This window comes from Artemia franciscana, chromosome 2, assembly GCF_032884065.1.
Source record: "Artemia franciscana chromosome 2, ASM3288406v1, whole genome shotgun sequence".
Taxonomy (NCBI): Eukaryota; Metazoa; Arthropoda; class Branchiopoda; order Anostraca; family Artemiidae; genus Artemia; species Artemia franciscana.
The window spans coordinates 15,924,585-15,939,154 of NC_088864.1; the positions used below are offsets into that span (position 1 = coordinate 15,924,585).

The 14,570-nt window shown below is 36.0% G+C and overlaps 1 protein-coding gene across 1 annotated transcript in view; it reads left to right on the top strand.

Annotated features, from left to right (window-relative positions):
- The window catches only part of LOC136037854 (armadillo repeat-containing protein 10-like), a 50,590-nt gene that overhangs the window by 23,234 nt on the left and 12,786 nt on the right, over positions 1 to 14,570 (top strand). The window contains exons 5-7 of the mRNA XM_065720704.1: positions 8,062 to 8,196; positions 9,213 to 9,458; positions 13,161 to 13,321. Coding sequence (XP_065576776.1) covers positions 8,062 to 8,196; positions 9,213 to 9,458; positions 13,161 to 13,321 — 542 coding nt within the window. The remainder of the gene's footprint in view (positions 1 to 8,061; positions 8,197 to 9,212; positions 9,459 to 13,160; positions 13,322 to 14,570) is intronic.

A 14,570-nucleotide genomic window follows, 5' to 3' on the forward strand; every position in this document is an offset into this window, starting at 1 on the left:
TTGGTATTAACCAAGTGACATATAGCAATCGCCAATTCTGTCGGTCTGTCGGTCCCGGTTTTGCTACTTTAAGCACTTCCAGGTAAGCTAGGACGATGAAATTTGGCAGGCGTATCAGGGACGGGACCAGCTTAAATTATAAATAGTCGTTTTCCCAATTTGACCATCTGGGGGGAGGAGTGGGGGGCCGGTTAATTCGGAAAAAATAGAAAAATTGAAGTATTTTTAACTTACGAACTGTTGATCAGATCTTAATGAAATTTGATGTTTGGAAGGATATCGTGTCTCAGAGCTGTTATTTTAAATCCCGACCAGATCTGGTGACATTGGGGGGGATATGGGAGGGGAAAACCTAAAATCTTGGAAAACACTTAGAGTGGAGGGATCGGGATGAAACTTCGTGGGAAAAATAAGCAAAAGTCCTCGATGCATGATTGACATAACCAGAACGGATCCGCTCTCTTTGGGGTGGTTGGGGGGGGGGGGTAATTCTGAAAAATTAAAAAATGAGGTATTTTAATTTACGAACGGGTGATCGGATCTCAATGAAATTTGATATTTAGAAGGATATGGTGTCTAAGAGCTCTTATTTTAAATCCTGACCAGATCTGGTGACATTGGGGGGGAGTTGGGAGGAGAAAACCTAAAACTTGGAAAAAACTTAGAGTGGAGGGATCTGGATGAAGCTTAGTGGGAATATTAAGCACAAGTATTATATACATGATTGACATAACCGGAACGGATCCGCTCTCTTTGGGGTAGCTGGGGGGGGGGGGGTAATTCTGAAAAATTAGAAAAAATGAGGTATTTTTAACTTACGAACGGGTGGTCGGATCTCAATGAAATTTAATATTTAGAAGGATATCGTGTCTCAGAGCTCTTATTTTAAACCCGACCGGATCTGGTGACATTGGGGGGGGGGGGGGAGTTGGGAGGGGGAAACCTAAAACTTGGAAAAACCTTAGAGTGGAGGGATCGGAATGAAACTTGGTGGGAAAAATAAGTACAAGTCCTAGATACATGATTAACATAACCGGAACGGATCCGCTCTCTTTGGGGTAGTTGGGGGAGGGGTTAATTCTGAAAAATTAGAAAAAATGAGTTATTTTTAACTTACGAACGGGTGATCAGATCTCAATGAAATTTTATATTTAGAAGGATATCGTATCTCAAAGCACTTATTTTAAATCCTGACCGGATCTGGTGACATTGGGGGAAGTTTGGGGTGGGGAACCTAAAATCATGGAAAACGCTTAGATTGGAGGGATCGGGATGAAACTTGGTGGGAAAAATAAGAGCAGAAGTCTTACATACGTGATTTACATAATTGGAACGGATCCGCTCCATTGGAGGGGGGGCTAATTCTGAAAAATAAGAAAAAATGACGTATTTTTAACTTACGAAGGAGTTATCGGATCTTCATGAAACTTCATATTTAGAAGGACCTCGTAACTCAGATCTTTTATTTTAAATCTCAACCGGATCAAGCGTAATTGGGGGGGGGGGATTTGGAGGGGGGGAAACCTAAAATCTTGGAAAACACTTAGAGTGGAGGGATCGGGATGAAACTTGGTGGGAAAAATAAACACAAGTGCTAGATACATGATTGACATAAACGGAACGGATCCGCTCTCTTTGGGATAGTTGGGGGGGGGGGGGGTTATTTCGGAAAATTAGAAAAAATGAGGTATTTTTAACTTACGAACAGGTGATCGGATCTCAATGAAATTTGATATTTAGAAGGATATCGTGGCTCAGAGCTTTTATTTTAAACTCAACCAGATCTGGTGACATTGGGGGGGGGGGGAGTTGGGAGGGGGAAACTTAAAACTTGAAAAATACTTAGAGTGGAAGGATCGGGATGTAACTTGGTGGAAAAAATAATCACGAGTCCTAGATACATGATTGACATAACCGGAACGGATCCGCTCTCTTTGGGGTAGGTGGGGGAGGGGATAATTCTGAAAAATTAGAAAAAATGAGGTATTTTTAACTTACGAACGGGTTATCGGATCTCAAAAAAATTTGATATTTAGAAGGATATCGTGTCTCAAAGCTCTTATTTTAAATCCTGACTAGATCTGGTGACGTTGGGGGAAGTTTGGGGTGGGGGAGCCTAAAATCATGGAAAACGCTTTAATTGGAGGGATCGGGATGAAACTTGGTGGGGAAAATAAGCAGAAGTCTTACATACATGATTTACATAATTGGAACGGATCCGATCTATTGGGGTGGGGGGTAATTCTGAAAAATAAGAAAAAATGACGTATTTTTAACTTACGAAGGGGTGATCGGATCTTCATGAAACTTCATATTTAGAAGGGCCTCGTAACTCAGATCTCTTGTTTTAAATCTCAACCGGATCAAGCGTAATTGGGGGGGGGGGGGGCAGTTGGGGGGGGACCGTAAATCTTAGAAAATACTTAAAGCGGTGAGATCAGGATGAAACTGGATGGGAAGAATAAAAACCTGTCTAAGATACGTGACTGACATAACCGGACCGGATCTGCTCTCTTTGGTGGAATTGGAGGGGGGGGGGTAATTTTGAAAATTGAGGTATTTGTAACTTACGAAAGGGTGACCAGATCTTGATGAAATTTGATATTTAGAAGGATCTTGTGCTTTAAAGTTCTAATTTTAAATTCCTACCAGATCCTGTGACATTGGGGGGAGTTGGAGGGGGAAACCGGAATTCTTGGAAAACGTGAAAATTGGGGTATTTTTATCTTACGAATAGATGATTGGATCTTAATGAAATTTGATTTTTAGAAGGAATTCATGTCTCAGAGCTCTTATTTCACATCCCAACCAGATCTTTTGACATTGGGGGGAGTTGGAGGGGGAAATCTTGGAAAAACACTTGGAGTGGAGGAATCGGGATGAAGCTTGGTGGATAGAATAAACAAATGTCCTTGATTCGTGATTGACAGAATCGTACTGGATTCGCTCTCTTTGGGGGAGTTGGGGGGAAGGGTTCAGTGATTTGGCGAGTTTGGTGCTTCTGGACGTGCTAGGACGATTAAAATTGGTAGGCGTGTCAGGGAGCTGCACAATTTGACTTGATAAAGTCGTTTTCCAAGATTCGATCATCTGGGGCTCAAGGGAGAGGAAAAATTAGAAAAAAATGGGTATTTATAACTTACGAGTGGGTGATCGGATCTTAATGAATTTTGATATTTAGAAGGACATCGTGACTCAGAGCTCTTATTTTAAATCCTGACCGGCATTAAGCTTCTTATTTTCCTTTTAAATCAATCTATTGATTCATAGAATTTTGTTAGAGCTCATACCATATGATCTCTTGGCTCTTAGCTCTTCTCACCTCGTCACAAGTGCCATATGAGCTCTTAGCTCTTGTTTTTTTTTGTTTTTTTTTTCCTTTTCCCAGGGGTGATCGTATCGACCCAGTGGTCCTAGAATGTTGCAAGAGGGCTCATTCTAATGGAAATTAAAAGTTCTAGTACCCTTTTTAAGTGACCAAAAAATTGGAGGGCACCTAGGCCCCCTCCCACGCTCATTTATTCCCCAAAGTCATCGGATCAAAATTCTGAGATAACCATTTTATTCACCATAGTCGAAAAACTTAATAACTATGTCTTTGAGGACGACTTACTCCTCCACAGTCCCCGTGGGAGGGGCTGCAAGTTACAAACTCTGACCAATGTTTACATATAGTAATGGTTATTGAGAAGTGTAGACGTTTTCGGCGGATTTTTTGGTTTGGGAAGGGGGGTGGAGAAGTTAAGGGAGGTTTACTTGAGAGAATCTTTCCATGGAGGAATTTATCATTGGGGAAGAAAATTTCAATGAAGGGGGCGCAGGATTTTCTAGCATTATTTACAGAAACAGTGAAAAAACAAATATGAAAAGTTTTTTCAACTGAAAGTAAGGGGCAGCATTAAAACTTAAAACGAGCAGAAATTATTACGCATATGAGGGGTTCACCTCCTCGTAATACCTCGCTCTTTACGCTAAATATTTTTAGTAATTTCAACTATTTATTCTACGGCCTTTGTGATTCAGGGGTCATTCTTAAGGGATTGGGACAAAATTTAAGCTTTAGTGTAAAGAGTGAGGTATTGACAAGGGGGTGAACCCCCTCATATATGTAATAAAAAAACATCGAATATAGAAGCTCGTTACGTAAGTTACGTATATTTTTTACTAATTAAAAACGTTCGTAAAAAATTAAAAGTTCTAGTTGCCTTTTTAAGTAATCAACAAATTGGAGGGCAACTAGGCCTCCTACCCCGCTCCTTTTTTTTCTCAAAATCTTCCGATTAAAACTATGAGAAAGCCATTTAGCCAAAAAAATTCATATGGAAATTTCGTTTTAATTATTCGTGTGCGGATAGCCAAAATCAAAACATGCATTAATTCAAAAACGTTCAGAAATTAAATAAAAAACAAGTTTTCTTAACTGAAAGTAAGGAGCGACATTAAAACTTAAACGAACAGAAATTACTCCGTATATGAAAGGGGCTTTTCCTCCTCAACATTCCGCTCTTTAAGCTAAAGTTTTTTACTGTTTTAAAATGTAAGAGTTAAGAGAAAGAGTCAAACTTTAGCGTAAAGAGTGGGGTGTTGAGGAGAAAAAGCCCCTTTCATATACGGAGTAATTTCTGTTCGTTTTAAGTTTTAATGTCGCTCCTTACTTTCGGTTAAGAAAACTTGTTTTTTTATTCAAAACATGCAAAGCTGGTGTGGTCTAAGAGATTATTTCGAAAACACTGCTGTAAAAATAAGACACGTAAAAATCTAATAAAAACTCGAACCCGACAATATACAAGGATAATAAGATAATGTTTTATTTAAAATATAACCGTGGGCCATAGCAACACAAGAAATTTAACAGCAAGAATAGCCGGAAAAACAAAATACAACTTCAAATAATGCAAACCAAAAAGCAACGGAAGAAATAAAAACCACAAAAAGGTAAACATTTCTAGGCGACAAACAACAATCATAACAAAATTCAGGCCCTAAAAACCTTAACAAACCCTCCCCTCAAATATAATTCTCTATGTTTAACCCCTGTTGAGAAGCACATGCATTCTTCTCAGAAATCCGCTCAGTTAACCAACTATCCCTCCCAGACATTTTTTCAGAACATTCATTTCGCAACTCAGACAGCTTTTCACACTGGAATACAAAATGAAAGAGGTTCTCATTTACACATCCACGCATCGGGCAAGAGTAACGGTCGGCCGCCAACCTGAACTTTCAAAAAAAAAATTCTCTCTCCTGAAGCTTATCCCCCTCACCAAGAATAAATTAATCAAATCCTTCTTTTTCAACCCAAATTTAAAATAAAGCTGCTTTCCCAGCACTCTTTAGTCCGGGATTAAAACCTCAAAGACAGAGATTGGTCCTTTTGTGCTTGCTGTTCTTGGATTTCTTGGTCGTTAGCAATGACTCTATTAATTAGGATATAATATTAGAATATTAATTAGGGTCGTTTCAAACTATTAACAGTTTCTGTTGATAAAAGTAATACTTGAATAAGACCCAGAATAAATTACAGATTTGGATTTGACTGGTTGATTTCGTGATTCTTATTATTCTTGTACACAGAGATTTCTTCTTTTTTTTTCTTAGCTCTGATGATCTGCAAAAATCATAACAAAATAGAGAAGAAGAAAAGAGAGAACAGAAAAATACTCACTTGGTTTTTGTTAACAATTACACAGAAAAAAAAAGTATTTCGCGTCCTACCAATATCCTTACATTCTATCAATACCTAAAATAAAACTTGCCCTCGTATTTTGCCGTCAAGAATGCTACAATTCCAATGTTCATGACTATGAGGTATGTGTCTGTGCTTCTGGCCAGATTTTGGCGGAAGAAAATTGAACAGCGTTGTTACACAATGCGATGTACAGTTAATAGTTTTTTGGCGCTGTTTTAAGAGATTAAGCTGTTTTAATAGGTGGTTGTGGATCAATAAAAATGATTTTTGTCTTGCTTCAGTTGATGTTAGGCATAACTTTGCTAGCTTCTTCTATTTATAACTGTCAGCACTGTACCAAGGTCTTCGAGGGGTTTGTCATGAATGCCAAGTCGGTAGTGAAGTTGCCGTCGCTCAAAAGTGTCAATGAAGTCCAAGCTGAAGTTCATTCGGGTAGTCGTCCTCATTATCGCACAGTCCGTGACACTATTAAATAGTTTAGCAGCTGTGGCACATCCCTGTCAAACTACTTTACAAATGTTGAATCGCTAGCCACGCTTTCTGTTGACTTGGACATAGCTTGTCGCTTGTTTATAAGCTTTTCAAAGAGAGAGCAGCACTTATGGTGCAAATCAGTTGCTCTGAGTTTGAGCCATTGCGACTTCTTGTTGAAAACGGCTTTGAAGTTGACAGGCTATAACGCCTTAGCTCAATTGCAGGGTAAAAATCACTTCCTCGACAATGTTTCTCTTATATATTAAAGAAACTAGCTGAAACAGGGAATCAAACCTTCAGGAATTAGCTCTGATGTAAATTTATGAAATTCTCTTGGCGTTATATCTGTAAAGCTTAACTGCGTTCTTTGTAATATTAATCAAAATGTGTCTGGGAAGCGACTGTTAACTCTTTATTTTTATTTATTTATTTTTTTAGTTAGAAGTTTTTTATATCTTTAATTTCTCAAGTTGTTCTTTTAAAGTCTGTATGGTTTTTAGACCACCATTATTTTGGTTTGTTTCTCTGTTTTCTTTTTTTGCTTGCTCTGGGGACACTTTGTTACCTTAACAAGCGAAATATTCATGGTTTTTAGCTTTAGATCTTCCGTTGGTCTTGAATGGTTAGGGATTGGATATTTTTCGCTATCATTTCGTATGCTATGTACAAAAGAAAAGTTTTTAGTGCAAAGCGATTAGAAATTGATATTTATTCATTTGAAATTTAATCTCAAGATTTTTTACAGCTAAGGAGGATGATGACATGGGGGCTAATTTAAATTGTTTCCTTAAATGGCACTGAACTTCTTGCCTAGGTTCAGTGACCATAAAACGATCCAATTCTTGTTGCCAGGAGTCTCACGTATGGTTGAAGAACATAGAAGGCTCTCCCTCCCCTACCCCCCGGTATTCTGGTCAGTTTAAATAGAAGAAAGTTAACATCAGGAAATTTTAAGTCAAAGCACCACATTTTTACTGCAATTTTACTGATTTTACTGCAGCTTCACCGACTATTTCTGAATATCATCAGTTGGGACAAGTTGAAAAAATTGTCAGCCGTGAATTTCTCTTTTGATGCATCGTATTTTTAACAAGAGTAGAAATTTGGTACAAAATAACCTGATACTTGAGGGGCTCAGTTAATAGCCCTTAGTATACTTCATGAGATACCCTGTACATGATCAATGTACCCTGTACATTGTCAGCCGTGAAATTCTCTTTTGATGCATCGTATTTTTAACAAGAGTGGAAATTTGGTACAAAATAACCTGATACTTGAGGGGCTCAGTTTGTAGCCCATAATATACTTCTAGAGATATCCTGTACATGATCAGTGCATCAGGAAAAAAAGCATTCAGTAAAGTAAAGCAATCAGCATTACTTACTTACTTGCTTATTCTGAAACAGTTAGAAGAATATCGACGCACAGTTGAACAAATTGCAAAAAAAAATGGCCCAAAAATAAGCTTCGGTATATGGTTTTATCAGTATGGAATGTGAGTTAAATGTTGTTAATTTATTTTTTTAACTGGCCGGCATATTTTAAGCGAATTATTTTTTTTTTAATGATAATCAATTACCCTAATGCTTTAGCCAGCCATAAGGACAAAACGTACAGCTAGAGGAATTTGAAAAAAAGTAGCCCATAAATTCTTACTATTGAATTGGTCGCAATTCATGGGCTCTTAATAATCTTGAAATCTAGTAGTTTTTCCTTCAGTAAAATACACTAAAATCTGTCTGAATTCTGATTTATATTTTAGATCCTAATCAGAATGCCGGTAGTTAGTGACTTGGATATAGTTGATGGTCAACTGTTATTGGATATATTAAAAGTGCTTTCCTGTATAAGTCTGATAACAAAACTGATAGTTGATTTTAATATTCTTTTTCATTTAGAATACACTCAGGGAAGCTGGTGCCCTCTCAAGACTGGAGCCCTTCCTTTTGGACTCAGATTTGGATACTCAAGTGGCAGCTCTAACGACTGTTGGCAATTTTGCATTGAATGAAGAAACCCAAAAAGAAATGAAGGTACTGCTAAAGATCCTCCTTTGAATTTTATATATGCTGTTTTGCTTTGTGAAAAAGATATATATCAATAAGCTTGGTTTGCACTTAATCAGCAGTTTAATTATTAAAGAAATTTAAGACACGAGAATAAGGTATGAATTTGGCGTTATTTTTGAAAAGCAGTTTGAATTTCTAACGTGGTAGTAACTGCACTTTTGTGAAAAAAGGTGATTATTTTTAAAAATAACGGTATTTTTACAGTGGCATAGTAATGACATAACAGAACATACAATTGAGTTCCAGGTCCCTATGAGCTTGATAAAAAGATGAAGCATTTTAGCAATTTAAAGCTTTTTGCTATTCCTGAAGTGCTAATTCAATTGAATTTCTGATTTTACAACCTTATGAAATAGCATATACATGCTTGCATTCCTCCTAAAAACATTTCTGTGGGTGCTCTTTTTTTCTAGTTTCTCTAGTTTTTTTTCTAATATTATTTTAGTGTCTTTGTTATATAATATTGATTTTTGTTTTTGTCAAGTGTATTTTTCATACTCGGTCTGTCTAGGCGAAAGCACACCTTGGCGCTTTATTAGTAAAAAGAATGCTTTACCCTGGACGATCCAAAATTGCTTAAAAATTTAAATATTAATTTTACCCTTAGGAAGCCAGATTAGGACAATCAGGGGTGAGATATAATTGCCACAATTACCAAAGACTAAAAAAGTTGTTAAAAATATTCTTAAAAAAAATGCTCCAGTTTACTAAAAAAATATAAAGTTAGTTTCCTCTCTTACAGTTAGGAAAATGGTTTTTTTTTTTTGGGGGGGGGGGTGGACTCGAAAATTTGCCCCACGCTTTTATTTCTAGAATTAACAAATTTAAATTTTTCCTGATTGCAAGAAAAAGAAAATTATTCTCTAGTTTTAGTACATTTGAACATAACAGCTTTTATTTTATTAGATAAATATCTTTATAATTTTATTCTTATTTATTTGTGCAGTTTAGTGTTTTAGCTTATGGTCACTTTTTTTTAGCCATTGGTAACAATCTTGACAAACATGCTCCAGAAGGAACTAAATAGTCAAGTTCTTTGTTCTGTGTTAGCAACTCTCACAAATATTGCTACCTTGTCTCGCTACCACACAGAAATACTACTTGTGGCAAGTCGACTCTATGAACTGTTTGAGCACGAAGATTTGAAAATTAAAGCTAATGCCCTAAGACTACTTGTGAATCTGTCATGTGAAGATGCGGCCATCCCCTACTTACTCGCTGCTGAGGTAATTCTTTTTTTAGCCTTTTTCTATTGTTGATTTTGTTAAAAATTCGTTGGAGAACTTTGAAATGGGATGCCCTTCGCAGGTTTGTTTCTGCGACTGAGCTGAGAGATGTAGGATGCAGAATTCAGTATTTCTGAAGAGTAGCTGGATTTTCCAAATTTCTGAAGAAATTATTTGCGGAATTTTGAAAAAAAACAGTTACATCAACGTGATAAGAGATGTTAGTACGCTAAAAAAAAGAAAACGAGTTTAGTTTGTTTCTCATGGCGATTAAGTGGCCGAGTTTAACAACTTATGTTGCTTTGTTTTCCTTGTTCCCTTTACTCCTGGGAACCAGGAGTCTTTGAGGTCTGTGTATAGAGATTTAAATATAATGCCTGCAGCTGGATTACGTGATTTTTATATATAAGTATTACAGTGATAGCCTTCCTGATTGTTTTACAGGAATATTTTGTGAGAGGTCTGATGCTCACCACCACATTACTCGGATACGAGGTAATACTGAGGTTCCTCGATTAGTTTTAAGTAGGTCTTCTTTTTCACTTATTTACAAAGCTTCAAAACTTTGGAATAAACTGAGTATAGATATCAAGGAAATAGGTACCCTTGGCCAGTTTAAGTCTGATTTACGTGTGGAGTTGATCGGTAGGTATGCTTTTGAAACAGATTAACTAAAATAAATTTTACATAGGTTATTCATTTGTAATATTTATGTATTTTTTTTGTTTGTTCTTTTTTTTTGTTGTCTTGGGGTCACGCAAGGTAGTGTATTGTTTATGGGTTTTTTTGTTGATTTCGGTATATGGTCTCATTCTCCATGTTTTCTTATTCTCCATATTGTCTCTTTATTGTGTTGCGGAGCAACACTACTGCTTTCGTAGTTTTTTTTTGTTTTTTTGTTGTTTTTTTTTCACCGTGATCAGCGACCTGTAGCTCCGAAGTGGTAAGAGTTAAAAATTTGAGATTTTTCAGAGGGAAGGGAAACGTGAAACAGAGTAAAAAAGTTCCAGAGAAGTTCCTAAAATTTCTAACAGTTTTCCATAAAAAAAAATAAAACCGTTTTTTTTCTTAGAAACTCTGCGTTCGATGTTTGGCGTCAAGTTAAGACGACCCTAGCTTCGGAAATAAACTTGTTAGAAATACAGTTATGGTGAACTCATGTAGAACTTTCATTCGTCTCTTCGAGAACCGGAGCACAAAATTCCGTAGCTCTTACAGATTTCCCGGAAATAATTCCGGAAAAGTCCATCTCGTTCCGATTTTTTTTGGAATTTTCTCAAATTTTCGATTTTGATGTTTCTTATATTTTTGTCGAGTAGTGCTATGAAAAGTATGCAAGAAGAAGTGAAGTGTTCTATATACCAAGTTGCTTCGTTCTCTAAGAAATAATTTCCGAAGTTTCGACGTTCTAGAGGTAACTTCTGTTCTGGACCAACTAGAATTTTTTTTTCCAACGCGGTTCGACAGGTCTCGATCTCCTAACAACTGGAGCTTACAATAGTTTCTCCGAAATAAAATTCCTTCTTTGGGTTTTTCTATTTGGAAGTTTTGTCATGTCCTCGGGGCAATTTAAATTTTTTGGTGAATTTGGTTTGTTTTATATTTTCCTAGCTTAGACCATCAAAAGTTAAGCAGAAAACTATAAGACGTTATTTCCGTATCTCTTTCAGATTTCCCGGAAATAATTCCCGAAATGTGCATCTCGAAACATAATACTTCGAATTGGCGTCAAGTTAAGACGGCCCTAGTTTCGGAAGTAAACGTTTTAGAGATAAAATAATTATGAACTCATATAGAACTTTTATTCTCGTTTATTTCTGGACCAGCTAAACATTTTACCAAACTCAGTTTAGTAGGAGCTCGAAATAAAACCATATCAAAGATGCTTCAAGATAACAATCGAAGCCGCATTAGAAAAATGTCCTCTGAAGGACATAATGGAGACTGTTGCTCCGCAACTGTGTCCCGTAGGGCACAGTTGCACATGTTGCTCCGCAACTGTGCCCTAAGGAACAGGGCACAGTTGCTGCAACACTTCCCGTTGCACAGGCAACGGAGGTCTAGTTTTCTTTGAATTTAGCACAGCCTCGCAAGCTTCGCTTATGTTGTGCTATTGATTAAGAAATGTTTATTTCTAATAAAATTGTTCTACTACTACTACTACTGCTTGTCAAATAATTTATTGGGTTGAAAAACTCAATTTTTATCCATTTGTTAGGCAATTTTTACTGCACAGCTGCAACACCCACGTAAATTGGGCATTGGTGCCAATTCAGGGAAACTTCAGCGGGGACGGCAAGGATTTTTCCAATTCATTTTTAATGAAGATAGAAAAAAAATTCGAAACCCAAGGGGGGGGGGCTTTTTTCTTTCTTTTTCATTTTTTAATGAAAATACCAGAAAACAGGTATATTTCAAAATCTAGAGGAACTGACTCCTTCCTCTGTGCCCCAGCTGACACCCCTTGTTGTATATGTTTCGAAACAATAGCAACGACTATGATCCTGTGTAAATACAACGACAATTAAAATTTCTTGTTGATTCAATTCACGAATATTGCCAGTCGGAGCAATTTGTTTGTGTGAGCCAACGGTAACTGTAAAAAACTTGAAGTTTGGATCTTTTCTCTGTCGCTGCAGTTTACTCTTTTCTTCTTTTTTTCTGTATAGCAAAAATAAAGGAAAAAAATAAAAATTTTACGGGAAAATTGATAATAAGTACGATAATGAGATACGAAAATTGATAATAACTACGTACGATAAAACGTACGATAAAATATAAATATGTATAAAATAGAATAGTAAGTATAAAATAGAGTAATAAAAAATATAAACATTTTACGGGAAAAAATTGATAAGATTTTGTATCGAAAAAATTATAAATCTCTTGCGGTTTTTGATAAGAAATATTTTTGTCTGTTTAATAGTTTATTTTGTAACCGGTTTAAACAGAATCAGCAGAATTAATTAGGGTAAAGTGTAGACTGTAGACGTCAGACTCTGTCGGTTAATATAAAACAAATAAAAGTAGAATGAGAAACAACTAAGATAAAATGATCACAACACAAGTGTTAGAAACAAACATAAGTTTTATTTTTAAAAGAATTTTTGTTTCAAGTTATTTCTTTTTTGAAAGGAAGCTGAAAGAGATTTGTAAATTAAAGATATAAGTACAACTTGCTTCATTCTTCTTTGCTGAAATAATAACTAAAGATATTAAGAACAAGCTAACTAATAAGCTAGCAAAATAATATGTTCCCTTGTTATTTAAATTAGGACAGCTAGACTCAATGTGTCAGTGCAAAAGCTTTAGAAATTTTCATTGAGAACCTGAAAAAGGAATAATTTACTTGTATTGACATCTAAGTCAAGCTTCCAAATTACCAATTGCCTTTTCCTAAACTCTTTTCATTTTTTTATCAACATCCATGTTTATTAAATCCCCCTTTTGAGAAGAATCAACGCAGCTAAACTGATAGTTTAAGTCAAGACCACCTAAAAAGATCTAAGCCCCGTAAGTAAGTTGTAAATTCAACAACGGTAAAATTCTAACCGTTTAAGTTTTTTCTTAAATGGATTAGTGGAACGTTCTGAAATCATCAGATTAATGAAACCTAGCATGCCACTAAAAAGTTACAATAAAATCGTCTAGGGAACTGCGTGCTTGTGTTCTATTTCTCATTATTTATTCGTCTTTTTTCAGGCTCCAAAGAGGCTAATCCACTTTTTAGACTTGAATACTCCTGAGACGGTTCTTTTGAGGCTTACGAGCTTTTTAGCTAATTTGGTCAGTGCTGTCAATAGACTGAAGTTGAGTTATGCTGATCTTCCTTTAGAAGTTAAGGCTCCGGCTCCTGACACAATGTAAGAATCAAGACATCTTGTCTCTTAATTATCGAACAATTTTCAAACAAAGTAAATAGCAGCTGGTACTAATATTAAACCAAACCCGGAAAAAATATGGAATAAGAATGTATATATTGAAAGGATTGGCTTTTGTCGTGACTGGGTAGAACCAGTAGTCATATATTATTGTTAGTAGGCTCATTCGAATGATGATCTGAAAATATTTTGTAATTTTTAAGCAACAAAAAATATTACGCCTCAGCAAAGGACCAATTTCTGGCCTGAAGCGGGCCAAAATGTTTTCGAGGTTAATTCTGAAAACTTCTGAAAGGGAATTTATATAGCCTTCCAGTCTTAGAGGCCATACTGGCTCGCAGTAAGACACCCATCCCTAAACAAACGAGCAGCCATTAAAAAACCTACCGTTATCATAAACTGTTTATTCATAAAATTAATGTGCATACAGTTGTATAGTTACAAACTAGCTGTTAAGACTTAGTCCTGTGGATTCTTTTATGTAATGCGAGGGGGGGGGGTATCTAAAGCCTCAGAGGCTTTAGATCAATTTGATCTTTGGTCTCCCTTCTTTAGCAAAATAGATGAATATAGGAGGAAGCATGTTGTATTTACGCAGAGGGAAGTACAGCTCCTCTCTTATTGCAGAGGCGATAATTAATTTGGAAAAAAAAAATATTTTATTATCAAAAGGGAATATACTAAATGAGCTCCTTTTCCATTTCATTTATTCATTTTGCCAAATCTATTTTATTATGAAAAATAAAGATGCGAAATGAATCCTTTTTCCCGAAGCATCGTTATGCGAAAGTTAAAATCTAATGTAAAGAGTGATGGGTTGAATGGATGGTGCCCTTCTCGTATTTAGGATAACCTTGTATAAGATGTCAAAAACAAACATTAGTTGAAAAAGAAAATGAGTCAAATTAAAGCAAAGAGCGACATCAAAACTTGAAACAAACAGAATCTTGTATATGAAAGGGCTCCCTCCCTACTTAATCCCATTTTCTATGCTAAAAATTTATAGTGCTAGCATATTAGTGCGCTTTTGCTTTTAAGCACTAATAAGCATTAAGTAAAAAATTATAATAATTCAATAAGAGAAAGAGAGGGAAGGATAGGTATTGTTGAAAATGTTCTTTTCCCGACGGCTTTTGATAAAACAAACATCAAAAGGCTGTTAGAATTGGAACTGATGACTATTGGGAGACAATTTAAAAGATACATAATTTTCTTCTGAAGTTTATATAAA